Genomic DNA, 12,567 nt, shown 5'->3' with positions numbered 1-12,567 from the left:
CAAGACAGACACATCACAGCAGACATTTAAAAAAAACATGATCAGATTTATTGTTTTTGACAGTTCCAATGTAAGTTCATAGAGCATCATGGTATTTCAGAAAAGCCTGAATATGACAAAAGCAGCAACTGGAAAAATGACACTTTCATAGAGCAAAAGAAGATATGAGCACATTGAATAAAGTGCAGTTTCTCTTCCATTTGGAAACAGAGCCTGACATCATGACATTACAAAACCAGAATCAGAGCTGTGTCCTCCTCGAAAGCCTTAGCTGAGCGTCATGCTTTAAAACTTCTACCCTTTACATTCGAGTAATCCCATATGATGTGACTCTCTTTTCACACCATTACAGAACTGAAATGGAGGTACTGGAAACTGAAAATCAATTCAAAGGCAATAATTATGTTGGTGTCATTTGTTAATTGCTTCCATGTGGCTGGGTTTTCATTACAAGGACTATTACAGGAGACACATGGACATATGGCTGATTTTTCAGCAGAATTTCAAGGAGGCTTATTCCAAGTGACAAAAGAAGATACCGTGTGATGTGCAAATTTTAGCCAGTACTGCATCCAAAACAAACTGAGCTGGTAAACAAGTTATCTGTCATTTCATGATTAGTACAACCTCAAATAATTTGCACAGCACGTTTCCTGTACTTTAAATAGAAATGGACCTTTAGGGTGATTTTAAATGCAGCTGTTTGTACTTGTCATTCCCTGATGAAAATCATGACTCACAACCTTTTTATTGCTCCACATCCCCATCTTATTGCTTAAAAACTGTAAACATGAGCTGGCCTAAACAACAAAAACTACAATGAAAACCTTAACAAAAGCAGACACTGTTGAGTTGCTGATCAAATTATTGCTCACTTAGCGCAGGTCTGCTTTGTAAAGCCATATAAAAAAAATTTTTTTTGAAAAAAGCAGCAATGACACTTCCTCTCCCGAGTGGCTACAAGCTACTAAAGCTGAAAAAAAAAAAAGTCTTCTGGGGTCATGATGTGATCCATCTTGTAATGACACTAACAGAAAAGAACTCCGGTTTACCTACAGGACGGTGTGCACACGGAACATGTAGACGGTCAGTTGTAGATCCAGTGGCTGCTGCTGTCCTCCCAGCACTGAAGCTCACTCTGACGAAACCACAGAGAGATTTCCTTCTGGGCGCTCTCCACCGAGTCGCTGCCGTGGATCACATTCCTGCAGCGCACGCAGTCATGTTCAGGACACATATGGAAACTGAGGACAATCAGGAGGAGGAGAACTGAACCAACAGGTGATCTTACCTGCCCACATCCACACAGTAATCTCCTCGGATGGTTCCAGGCAGGGAGTCTGCAGGGTTCGTCTCACCCATCATCTTTCGTGCAGTCTTGACCACGTCCAACCCCTCCCACACCTGAACAAACGCAGAGACGTACATTACATAGGTACATAGGAGAGTGTTATTCCTTTGTGTTACGTCGATCACTATGCCTCTAGTTTCATGACACTCTGTGTGATGTGTCAAATATCTTTGCTTACAAACATATTTAAGTCACATTTTTTTCTTTCTGTCGTGTCGGCATTATATATTGGCCATCAGCCACCCTGCTCTCTAAATATCTGCACTGGCCATTGAAAATCCACATCGGTCAACCTATAGTCTCCACTGAACATCAGATGACTTCCTGCTCTAGTAGGACTGCAAACTACAGCTTATTATGTCAGTTGGGCAAACTAAGATCCCTCTAACTCTCTGAAAGTCTTTACTATCCCGTAGTCACATATACAGTATGAGGCAGAATCTCACCATTGCTACGATTGGTCCAGAGCTCATGTGTCTGATCAGTCCTCTGAAGAAAGGCTTACTCCTCAGGTCAAAGTAGTGTTCCCTGAGAAGATCCTCAGATGCCTGAGATAGACATTCAATTAAAATATTAAAAAAGTATATATCATTCATTCATTGCATTAGCCATGACTGTTTATTTGGACCACAAACTATTTTGGAGATATGAGTCTCAAAGCATAAAAGGCAGAACACCCCAAATACCTGCATAAGTTTCAGGGCCACTAGTTTGAACCCTTTCTTCTCAAAGCGATGCACAATTTCCCCCACCAGCCTCCGCTGCACGCCATCTGGTTTCACAGCAATGAAGGTGCGCTCATTCACACCAGTCCAGCCTAGAAGCAGGAAAAACATGTGTCAAAATCAAGGTAAACCCAGCAAGTGCTTAAAATGAAGAGCGATGGCCACCACACAGCTCTGAGCAGCTTGCATGCACCTTGATGCAGAGTGGAGGAGACAGCGTCATTTGTTCAGCTGATAGTGGCAAAGAAAAATGCAGTGTGCAGTCGTGAACAGATGACTGGGGAAAGAGACCATACAGTTGAGCTCTGTGTGGTGCTTTTCTGTCAGATCTAAGACAGTCTGTGTCATACACAGTTAATTTTGCTTGTAGACAGTCTCTGCACCCTTTACACACATACATAAAAACCCATGCAGCAGAGAACACAAAGATCTGAACTCTACAAAAATGACATGATCTCCACAAATATTACATTTTAAGTTTCACAGGCCACAGCTAATGAGAAAATGTAGTCCCCTCACCCAGCAGGAAACACGTCTGAACCCTGCACTTTGACAACAAACCTCTAGGCCACAGCAGGTTCAGTATCGATTATTTCTGCCTACGTTGCGTCTCACCAGATTCGTCAATCCGTGCATGTTTCACCACCAAATCCTCAAGTTTAGGCAGATCTCGCTGTGACCTTTTTTTCGGTCCCATAGCGGCTCTCCTCCTGAAGCAGCCTATCAGTGCTCGCAGGCTCCACATGAATCCTGAAGGCACCAATGGCAGCTCACTGACCCCCCAGCTATTAATAGCATGATGAATCAACTTATTTTACAGTGAGGACGCATGGACCAGCTGCTGTAAGTGTACTGTTAGTAAAACGCAGACAGTCTGGGTATTAACAGTCACACTTGAAAGCCGAGCGATTCTGCGTGGCTATTGTTTAATATAAAATTAGTTACAAAAGCTCAGTCAAAATTACTGAAGGCTTCATGACACCACTTATTCACCAGTTAACGACTCCTCCTGTAGCTAGCCGAGTCTGGCGAGTCCGCGTCTCCTGCTCACACATGGCGGAAACTGTGAGCATATTATCCAGAATGAAAGTCAAAGTGACGGCTGTTATCGACACATGAAGTACAAGCAGACATAAACACCAACCTGACTGAAAGATGTGAGCAAATATGGACAGAAACAGGCAGATCATTGTCGCCGGTGGACGGAGCAAACTGGAAGAGAGAGGGAGGACGTAATCACGCACGTACGCACGCACGTTGCTTGGGAACGATCACCAAAAGCGCGGGCACGTGGTGTTCCAAGGCTCACGAGGGGCAAAGATACGCAAAATCTACGGAAGCCCATTTCCACGGAGAAAGACAAAAAGTGCCAGTGTGACAGAAGAGTTCAAATGTTTATTAGTTGGCATTATAGCACCCCCAAGTCCCTTTTTTTTTATTTCTAATTTATAACAACTTACACGTTAGCACGTGTTCCTAAATCAATACGTCTAATTTCGTAGCGTTTCGCCGCTGTGACTTCAGGTATGTCGATGCTGTCAGTCTTGCATATGACACTAACCATGTTATGACGATGCTTACTGCCATATGCCACCGCTGTTGGGCACAGAAATGTGGGACGTTATTATGGAAGTAGTAGTTCGTGGAGCATGGACATGTAGAGCTCTTAATACCAAACTAAACTTTGTCTTTGCCCGAGTGGTAGATGGTCAAATCTGCTCCCACTCATTTTCCTCTGCTGATACTAAAAAGGTGATTTTAAGGTGTTAAACTATTAGTCCCAAGTCTTATCTACATTAAGTGTTTACTGTGCATTCTCAGTGCTGGAAGGCTGTAATAATCAGTGAAGTTGTCTGGGAAGGATTCTATAACACATTCACAAAAGAATAAAAAACAAACACTGATAGGACCCATGTTTTATCTCAAATTTATTATTTACCTCATCACACAGACACATATTACATACAGAGAGGCCCGCTTCAGATGAAAATGGCAGGGAACTAATTTGAGTCCAGGAGTTAGTGGGACACTGATGTGAGGGCTTCCAGTGTACTTGGACAGAAGAACTTACGACTTCTGTTAACACTGATTTGGTCCAAAATGTCCAAGATTTTCAGTTTCAGAACCACACCTGTCACACCGCTGTCCCCTCTGTCCTCTTCCTCTCCTGTTCCTGTATGCGGAAATAGTCTTTGTTGAACGCGACGTCCCTCTTTAACGGCAAAGCCGGCTCCTTGGCCTGTACCCTGCCATATGTTTTCTTGTGCTGGGCCAGCAACATGGCGCGGAGCAGGGGAGGGTATGCGACGTAGCGCACAGGCGGCTCAGGGAGTGGCTCAAAGCTCTTGAACTGCTCTTCCATGTGTTTGGGAATCAGGCGCCAGTCGTGGTACATAACCTTGTCCACCTCCTTAACCTCACTCTGTTTTCCTGCCAAGCAAAAATGCAACAAAGTCACTACATGCAGTTTATTTCAAGAATAATTCTAACTTACTGTTTATTATTTTATATGTTATATATGCTAAAATGTTTTAGTTGAGTTTTCCATGTTTCATTTATTTTAAGTGTTCAAAAATATCTGTTATATTTTCAATTTTACAAAAGTTAGAATGCTGTCTCACAGTGTTCTCCACACAATTCTAAAACCAACACTGGTGGATAAATAAATATATTGTTGTTGCCCTCAAAGTAGTCTAATTAATTGTAATAAGTCTGAAAAAACAGCATGGCGTTTGTGACCTCAATGGTAGTTACAGATACATATTGTAGTCACAGATAAATATAAGTTCATATATTGTCAAGCCTTGCTTTCAAATCGAATAAACAGGATTAAATCTTACCTTGGAAGGAGAGGATCCCCCATGCTTTGCCATGATCCATATTCTAGAAAACACAAAAATCAGGTGTCATTTGGCTGCAGCAATCCTATCGAACCCCGGGCCAAACCAGACTGTTTATTTCAATCAATCCCACACTTCACTGATAATGTGCAGACTTGACACTCGGTGTCCCGTTCTCACCTCAGCTGCGTAGTCCACCTTGACTTTGGTGATCTGCCAGTAGCTGGGCTCTGTATGGTCCTCCAGCCAGGACTTGCGGGTAAAGAGGCGACCAACTCCAAACATCCTCATGCCTGCCAGCAGGGAGAAGAGGCGACTCTCCCTGCGGACATCCTGCCAGGCCAGCACAGGCAGCATCTTCCCTGTGTTCGGTCGCCTCATCGTCTCATAGTCCAGTGCGTACTTCTGGGACTCTCGTGGCCGGGACTTCTGCTCACGGTACGCCCGGATCTTCCGAGCCATTTCTGCGATGAGGCGAAGTCGCTTCTTCTTGACCATGACTGTGATGTACAGGAGCTACTCGACAATCCTCACTGACACACACTGGTCGGTGTTTATCCTGCAAGAGATTTAACTGATTTATGTACATCTGAAATTGAAGGACCAATTGGACCCGTTGCTTACAAAAGAAACTAATTAATGTAAACCAGTCAGCATGGATTGTCCATGGAGAGCTCAAACATGTAACTACCCTGAATCAACAAAGCTACCCGGAATGATAGCTCACACTGGATGCTAAAAAAAAACTTTATAAAATCGTTTCGTACACTGACAACGACCGAAGGATTTCAATTAACTTCAAATGAACTATGGACAATGTTTATATTCTGCTAATATTTGAATTAAATATACCTGTGTCCCTAATGTGAGCACGTCAAATTCCACTTGACCTCCGCAGGCAAGGAACACAACTTCCGCTCACTTGGTCCGACCTTAAAGAGTTCCCTGTGAACACGGCAGTGCATTTCTTGTTCCGCTTGAGGAAAATTAAATAGAAGACAGGTGTCACATTAATAATGAATTAATAATAATTAGATAACAACGGATATTTAATAACCTATAAAGATTTTCAAAACAACTTCTAAATACCCATTAAACCAAAGTAGAACTGAACTGTTTCCATGTTTTGCTTCATTTTGACCACATAACAGGTGAAAGAATGTTTTTGTAATTCAGTTGTTTATTTCACTCTGGAACTAAAGCAAAATGATCAAATTACAAGTCTTTTTTAAATTGTATAAGTGAATTTATGTGTTACTGTGACATTTTATGTAAAATGAAACGCAAAAAGCGATCCTAACTTTATGCACTTGAACTAAAACTTGAACTAGCTACCAGTTTCCTTGGCAATTAATAAGAACATCGAGTCCTTCGTGCATATTTAGCATTCATTTTATTTTCAGCTGAAAATCATGCTGATAAGTTATACAGAAAAAGATGAGTAAAGGCCTTCACATACAGTATTATTAATATGACATGTTATAGAAGAAACACTTAAATTTTTCCTATTTACAGTAGAACAGTAAGAAAAAGTGCTTGGATGCATCAATGTGAAGACAGATACTGTGGAAAAAAAGACATGAAACCAATCTGCTGGACTACAACTAACCTCTTTGTGGTTACATTACAAGATCTATACAGATACGTCTGATAAATCATTACAGAAGTGGACAGAATTGTGTGTCTAACATCACACCACTCATGAGCATGGTCCTCTGGTGCCTTCACCACTGTCTTTGCGCCTGTGGCTCCATCATCTTAAACACCGATTCCTCCTGAAAACCATTCTTAGACAAGATGCTTGTATTGCATAGTACCTTAAGTCTTTATGAATGTCTACTTAAGCCAAGACCTTGAGGAGAGCAAATGATCAAACACCGGTGACTGAGGCAGCAGTTGACTTACTGTGTAGCCTCAACACCTGGGTCAAACACGGTTTTAATCTATACATTGTTGTGGTTTGATACTCTAAGGAAACTACATGTAAGAATTATTTCCATATCTGACCCAGGGGAAATGCTGCCCCCTTCAGTAATTATTGATCAATTAACACTTCAACTGACCTCCAAACCACTCAGCCCATGTTGGCTTGAAAAGTGACTGAGTATCACAACAACCATAGAAACGTTACAAACCACACCTGCAGCATAACCCACGTCTCTATTGTCCTTTCATATGCTCAGTATATTAAAGAAAATGTGGCTAACTCTACAGTTTCAGTCACAATTGTGATCACAGTAGCGCAACATGTTAACTGTTTTTAGCCATTTTCAAAAAGTTCCTATTGTTAGGAACACGCTAAGCTGCTGCAGGAGCAGTGTGAGATGTTTCTATAACCATACTGAGACTCATTTTCTGCTGTGAACACTTAAATGGGGAACAAATAACTTTTTGCAGCCAACTTTTCGGCCTACAGGGGCTTAGCATTTGATACCAAAAGGATTTAGAGTAGAGTACGCCCTTAATGAATTACAGTCCAGAGGAGCTGGTAAAGGAAATGATGGAACACTCTTGCATAAAGTACAAAGAAGTTTAACATTAAAACTGCTCATAGTCTCATATTTTGTCAATCAAAGAAACTACATTTTTTAAAAAGCTCTAAAAGAAACAATAAGGTGTAACAGTGATGAAAAGTAAACTTGACATGTGTGGCAGTCTCTTCTGAGTGACCTACGTGTCTCATGATCAGATTTAAAAGAGCTACACTAAATAACAACACATACTGCTTCTCTTTTAGAAAAGAGAAACTTGTTAGTTCAGTTTATCAGGTTTCAACAGGAGATTTTCAAAAGCTGGTGACAGATGGATGTTGCCGTAAATGTAACAGATATTTGACTTGCAACTTTTTCTTGGAAGTTACTCAAGAAACAAGAACTATCTGATGAGGAACCATAGGTGCAGGAGAGACAAAAAGGAATCTTTCCATTTTTGGGGGACCAACAGCTGCAAAGTACATTCAGGTTCATTCCACCTCCTAACATTTCAAGTTCTAAACATTTTTGACAGTTTTTGCTTCAGAGCTGTAACCTGTGGGTAAAAAATAAAGAATATGAGGTCCTGCATATCACCTCCTGTCTGTTTAACCCATGGGAAATAGTGTCCCACTGACTCTCACTTTGTCAACCCAACAGAAAATTGCAGATGCCAGTGAAACACTTAAAAGATTACTGTGACAATGCACTGACAGCATTTCGGTTGTGAACAATACACATTATTTGCATACAGGATGAAAACACAGAAATATACAGTTTCCCATTTCTGAAACCACCTTTTTGCAAATATACCTTGCTGACCACCAAAATTTGGCCACATGTGACTTCAGTGTTACACTGCACAGTCTACCCCTGCACCATTTCACTAATCCCCATACACACATGGCAACAGGTTACGCTAGCTAACAAAACGACACCACATTCTTCACTTATTACTGAAGCTGGTTTGGATACTGAATGTGTGATGAGCATGAAGACATCTGAATGGCATGAGAGGAGATCACAGTAAAAACGTGCAGGCAGTATTTCCGCCATCACAGTTTTCCACCTACATACCACTCCGATCCTTCACTACTTGACAACACTGATGTTGAGGAAAGCTTGAGGCAGGTAGGAAACACTAGATTAGATGCCATAGGACAGTAATGTCTACCAGTGTTTGAGAGGAGGTAGGATTTGAGATGTCCAGTCATGTCCAGCGGCATCTCTTCCTCTGACAGGCTTCAGGGTCAGATGTACATCCCTCTGAGTCACTCTCAGAAGAGGACGGTCCAGCCAAGGGGGGGACAGGCAAGCGTGAGGGGCGCTCAGGTCCATCTGGGGTTTCTTCTGTGGTGCCATTATTGAGACTGAGCACCCAACCCAGTTTGTTGTGGAGCAGCTGACGAAGGCCTGGTGGCAGTGGCAGCACGTCCAGTGTGTCGATACAGTCCGGCAGCAACTGGCGAAGGCGAGCACAGCAAAGGTAGAGCAGGGAGGTGGGCGCGGAGCAGGACCTGATCACCTTCATGCTGCTCTTCGCTGCTGTGGAGCACGCCATTGGATAAAACCTCTTATTCTGTAGCTCTGTGGCAGCAACACCTAAATGGAGAATGGAGATCATAAAGTTTTTATGTTCATGTGTAATATCTTCTTACTGCTCCAGAATGACTCATCCCACCATTAGGATTCTCAATTTTGCCTTTAAAACACATCATAGGGAAGCACTGATCCAATAAGCCAGATCGGTATCAGTCAGATGTGACAGATTCATTAAGTTCAGTTTCTTGGTCATTGTCATAAAATGTCACATTCATTGAGTCACAGCAGGCTGCACACTCAGTGTTTAGTGCCACAGTATTCTTGGCCAACCACTGCATATAAACAATGCTGACAGTGAAGTATACAGTAGAGCTAGACCGATGAATCAACCAGGTTAATATGTCAGCTGATATTATTGGTACTGGTGTATATGTCAGCCAATATGTAACACGAAATTGCTTTGCTCACTAGCACTAACCTATACACTTGCGATTCTTGAAGAAAGTGAGTGTGCCGTGCCACGTGTCCAGGTGGACCCCAATGATGGACCCCTGTCCAAACCGGGAGGAGAAGTTCATCTTGTCTCCTTTATGATGCAACAAGCCTGCCAAAAGGAAGACAAACCCCTGATGTTTAATTTCCGCAATAACCACCGTGAGCACTTAATGCTACATCTTAGCATGTTGTGTTGTTAACCTTACCAGTGTAAGAAAGCCCCCAGCTGTCTGTATCTTTTCCCAGCAGGCTGCAGAATGTGTGTCTGTATTTGTCTAGATTGACCTCAGAAGTACCAATGCCAACCATCTGTATAGAAGTAAAGAATAATTCAGAGACAAAGGAATTTCCACAAAAACTTTTGTTCATGAATTCAACTCTCGCCTTAGACCTTTGCTCTACCTTTGGATTACTTTGGAAAAATGTGTTTACATACAGTGATAAGAGCAGGTCACTGTTACGAGATGTGGGAGTAATTTATGGATATAAAGGAATGCTTAATTTATGCATTGACATGGATAGTTGGTCTGAGAGGGCCTCAATGTCCCTCACAGGGTGTCTGACCTTGTTGATGTTGACTCTCCTGATAATGGAAGGGACCTGATGATATGTGATTTTGTATGACGTAGGACATACTGTATAAAGCTGAACAAGTTTTTCTTCTTCTATCCATCAAGGTGAAGACTAACCAGAAGTACAAGAGGGTAGAGGTTTACCATGTCTGTTCCATAAACCGGGGACGTCATCTTGATTTCCCAAAAGTGCTGCCCATCAGCCAGCTCCTTGGAGCCACGGATTGCTGCTGTGCCACAGCTGTACTCAGAATGGAAGTTCACTTTGCGATTGTCGCAGCTCAGCAATGTTGCTGTTGACCGGCTGTTGGCATCCCAGACCCAGTCAAATTCTGAAACATCAGAAGTCGTTTATTCATGACAAATGATACAAGAAGCTGACATTTTACCTTGCATCAATTAGCACAGAAAAACATTATTTGTATAATCTGTAAGTGAGAGAATCACAGAGCTCAATAAAAGACAACATGATTGGCAACAGTGCGCAACTGAAGTGACATCACTTAATCAACGGGTCAAATATAAAATGGATGTATTCTATATTAGTTAGCCCTTAAAATCCAGCAGTTGTCTTGTACCTTGGTCATCCTCTCCACAGTGACAGTCTTTCACTTGGTGAAAACCACGCAGACGAGGGTTGTAGTTGGTCTCAGCCTGGGAATCACAGCCACAGTAGGACTCTCCAGTGACTGGCACTGCACTGGGGACTGGAGGCACCATCACTGCTGAAAAGTCCGCCTCAGAGTCTGAGTCACTGTACTAGAGAGCAACAATGTAAACAGAAAGATCGAATGCAAATGTCAGCAGCACTGTTTCTGTAACAACACAGGACTGGTTTTGATGTTAGGCTGCTACAAAGCCACTGCATTGGAAAATTCATCAATCTCCAGATCTTGATGTGTTGCTTTTCTGTTGGTGGGACAAAATTATTTGTCCTCATACAAAGCATGCAAACAACCCAACATTTGCTTCAAGCAGCAGACATTATCATCAACAAACACACATTGTTGATAATGGCCAAAGGCGAAATAGAGGCTGCGAGTTTGACACGGCTTCCTGGGGCACATTTTCCCTGCTAATGGTGACACATCCAATCTCCTGCCTGGAGTGTAAACAACTGGCATCATATGACACCAACAAAAACTTGAATGCCTACTGACACGCTGTATCTGTTCAGGGCTTTAAGTCCTTGGGAAAAACAACAACCCTTGTATGCTTACCTCTAAGCGATCATAGCTCCATTCTTCACTTTCAGAGGCCAACACAAGTGCCCGGGCATCAGCATCCCGCCGTATCCCACCCCAAACGTATCGCCATGCACGACTGTTCCTGCTTCTCCTGGACATGGCAGCAACAGAGTCTCACCAGTAGAAGAGCCAGCCAGTCAGATCAGGTTCTAATCCAGATGCTGGAGGAACAGCATCAGTCCAGCTGCTGAAATTCAAAATGACTGCATGATTTTCTTGAGGGACAGGCACTGAAGACTTATGAGGCAGTTAACCTGGATAGCTTTTGACACTGCTGTTTGTAGCTTTGTGCAAGTGCAAATCCTGACTCTTGTTAAAAAGACTAAGACTCACACCTGCATTAGCTGTATGACAACAATTTGTGATTTTTTCATATTGTATTGATGTCTTCTTACACAAGTAACATATGCTCCACATTTCCACAGCACTCATCAGATTATCTTACTTTATAGGCAATCTTACCAAATGCAATCTAGCTCACCCAGACACTTTGTAGGGCAACGCTAGCCGCAGCATCCCACATTAACATCGTCTCCCTGTAGGATAATAACTACATAAACATCATCTATCTACTTGATTTACCTTAACGTCCCCGGTCCACAGATCATTGCCATCATCAGTAAAATCATTACCAGGTATAAAATTAAAATAAAATTATTGTCTTCCTTCTTAGCTTCAGTTAGCCACCTAGCTAACAGGACCAGCTAACGCTAGCAACATAGTCCTCAGCCTGCTGAACGACGCATGCATTAACATGTTAGCAGGCAAAAAACAAAAAGATCAGAGGCGTCACAATTCTGGTCAGACTGCTGGTTATACAAGTGTATATAGCTTTATACACTGGTAGATGCCCTTGACTGTCGTGCGTTCGTGGCTTATCAGCCATGTAATAAGAAAAGGGTGACCGGAGGCGGAATAACTTGGCTGGTGATGCAGATTCAGACCTAGCATAAACCAGCTAACTTAGCTTCCGTTAGCAGCGCGTCGCTACCAGCACTGGATTAAAGCATAGAGATAACGTTACCTGCCTGTTGTTCACAACCAGCATTCACGGAAAATCATTGACGACACCACAGAGACGTCGTTCCTTGAAGCCACCTACTACTGGATAGTTAATATACGACAACTGAACGAGTGGCTAGCTACTCTTCCCGTTTTCCATGACCTACTTTACATTAGTCTGACCGTAAACAATAACAGCCAGGCAGGCTCTGTTTCGCAGGAAGTTTTCAGCTCACATCAGACTCCTGTCGGTACAGCCGAGGAAGAGTGAGGGCGTACTGCCCCAAGTACATCAGCTCGATGCTTTCCTGAAGTACCTGTG

General features: G+C 42.6%; 4 protein-coding genes across 8 annotated transcripts in view; all 4 read right to left on the bottom strand.

The window, feature by feature from the left end:
* Window positions 1-12,567, bottom strand: part of atp6v0ca (ATPase H+ transporting V0 subunit ca) — a 57,740-nt gene that overhangs the window by 38,420 nt on the left and 6,753 nt on the right. The window lies entirely within an intron of this gene.
* nme3 (NME/NM23 nucleoside diphosphate kinase 3) lies at window positions 28-3,311 on the bottom strand. 2 transcript variants are annotated; one of them, XM_070981910.1, is made up of 5 exons: window positions 3,221-3,311; window positions 2,038-2,168; window positions 1,798-1,899; window positions 1,292-1,404; window positions 28-1,205 (listed from the first exon to the last, which is right to left on the bottom strand). In XM_070981910.1, the coding sequence occupies exons 1-5, from the start codon at window positions 3,264-3,266 to the stop codon at window positions 1,088-1,090; spliced, it is 510 nt and encodes a 169-aa protein (XP_070838011.1). In that variant the 5' UTR covers window positions 3,267-3,311; the 3' UTR covers window positions 28-1,087. The 2 variants fall into 2 exon arrangements, with proteins under 2 accessions (XP_070838011.1, XP_070838012.1); XM_070981911.1 differs by lacking the exon at window positions 3,221-3,311 and adding an exon at window positions 2,692-3,143.
* On the bottom strand, window positions 3,988-5,851 carry mrps34 (mitochondrial ribosomal protein S34). The gene is made up of 4 exons (XM_070981362.1): window positions 5,769-5,851; window positions 5,097-5,475; window positions 4,917-4,959; window positions 3,988-4,506 (listed from the first exon to the last, which is right to left on the bottom strand). The coding sequence occupies exons 2-4, from the start codon at window positions 5,412-5,414 to the stop codon at window positions 4,211-4,213; spliced, it is 657 nt and encodes a 218-aa protein (XP_070837463.1). The 5' UTR covers window positions 5,415-5,475; window positions 5,769-5,851; the 3' UTR covers window positions 3,988-4,210.
* On the bottom strand, window positions 6,291-12,456 carry spsb3a (splA/ryanodine receptor domain and SOCS box containing 3a). 4 transcript variants are annotated; one of them, XM_070980349.1, is made up of 7 exons: window positions 12,268-12,456; window positions 11,217-11,430; window positions 10,575-10,755; window positions 10,141-10,328; window positions 9,631-9,733; window positions 9,408-9,533; window positions 6,291-8,989 (listed from the first exon to the last, which is right to left on the bottom strand). In XM_070980349.1, the coding sequence occupies exons 2-7, from the start codon at window positions 11,340-11,342 to the stop codon at window positions 8,598-8,600; spliced, it is 1,116 nt and encodes a 371-aa protein (XP_070836450.1). In that variant the 5' UTR covers window positions 11,343-11,430; window positions 12,268-12,456; the 3' UTR covers window positions 6,291-8,597. The 4 variants fall into 4 exon arrangements, with proteins under 4 accessions (XP_070836450.1, XP_070836454.1, XP_070836453.1 ...); XM_070980353.1 differs by having other exon boundaries at window positions 11,217-11,427; window positions 12,268-12,447; XM_070980352.1 differs by having other exon boundaries at window positions 12,272-12,447.

Source organism: Chaetodon trifascialis, chromosome 15 (assembly GCF_039877785.1).
Source record: "Chaetodon trifascialis isolate fChaTrf1 chromosome 15, fChaTrf1.hap1, whole genome shotgun sequence".
Lineage (NCBI taxonomy): Eukaryota > Metazoa > Chordata > Actinopteri > Chaetodontiformes > Chaetodontidae > Chaetodon > Chaetodon trifascialis.
Note: the sequence above shows the minus strand (reverse complement) of the source record. Positions and strands in the feature narration are given on the sequence as shown.

Coding starts and splice junctions, on each gene's coding strand:
- nme3 (XM_070981911.1), bottom strand. CDS start 2,821: ATGTGGAGCCTGCGAGCACTGATAGGCTGCTTCAGGAGGAGAGCCGCT. Junction 1,900..2,037: donor TGGCCCTGAAACTTATGCAG/GTATTTGGGGTG, acceptor TGTCTATCTCAG/GCATCTGAGGATCTTCTCAG. Junction 1,206..1,291: donor TACTGTGTGGATGTGGGCAG/GTAAGATCACCT, acceptor CGTGCGCTGCAG/GAATGTGATCCACGGCAGCG.
- mrps34 (XM_070981362.1), bottom strand. CDS start 5,414: ATGGTCAAGAAGAAGCGACTTCGCCTCATCGCAGAAATGGCTCGGAAG. Junction 4,960..5,096: donor AGGTGGACTACGCAGCTGAG/GTGAGAACGGGA, acceptor TGTGTTTTCTAG/AATATGGATCATGGCAAAGC. Junction 4,507..4,916: donor GGGGATCCTCTCCTTCCAAG/GTAAGATTTAAT, acceptor TTTGCTTGGCAG/GAAAACAGAGTGAGGTTAAG.
- spsb3a (XM_070980349.1), bottom strand. CDS start 11,342: ATGTCCAGGAGAAGCAGGAACAGTCGTGCATGGCGATACGTTTGGGGT. Junction 10,329..10,574: donor CTGTGGAGAGGATGACCAAG/GTACAAGACAAC, acceptor CTGATGTTTCAG/AATTTGACTGGGTCTGGGAT. Junction 9,734..10,140: donor CGGTTTATGGAACAGACATG/GTAAACCTCTAC, acceptor ACTTCTATACAG/ATGGTTGGCATTGGTACTTC.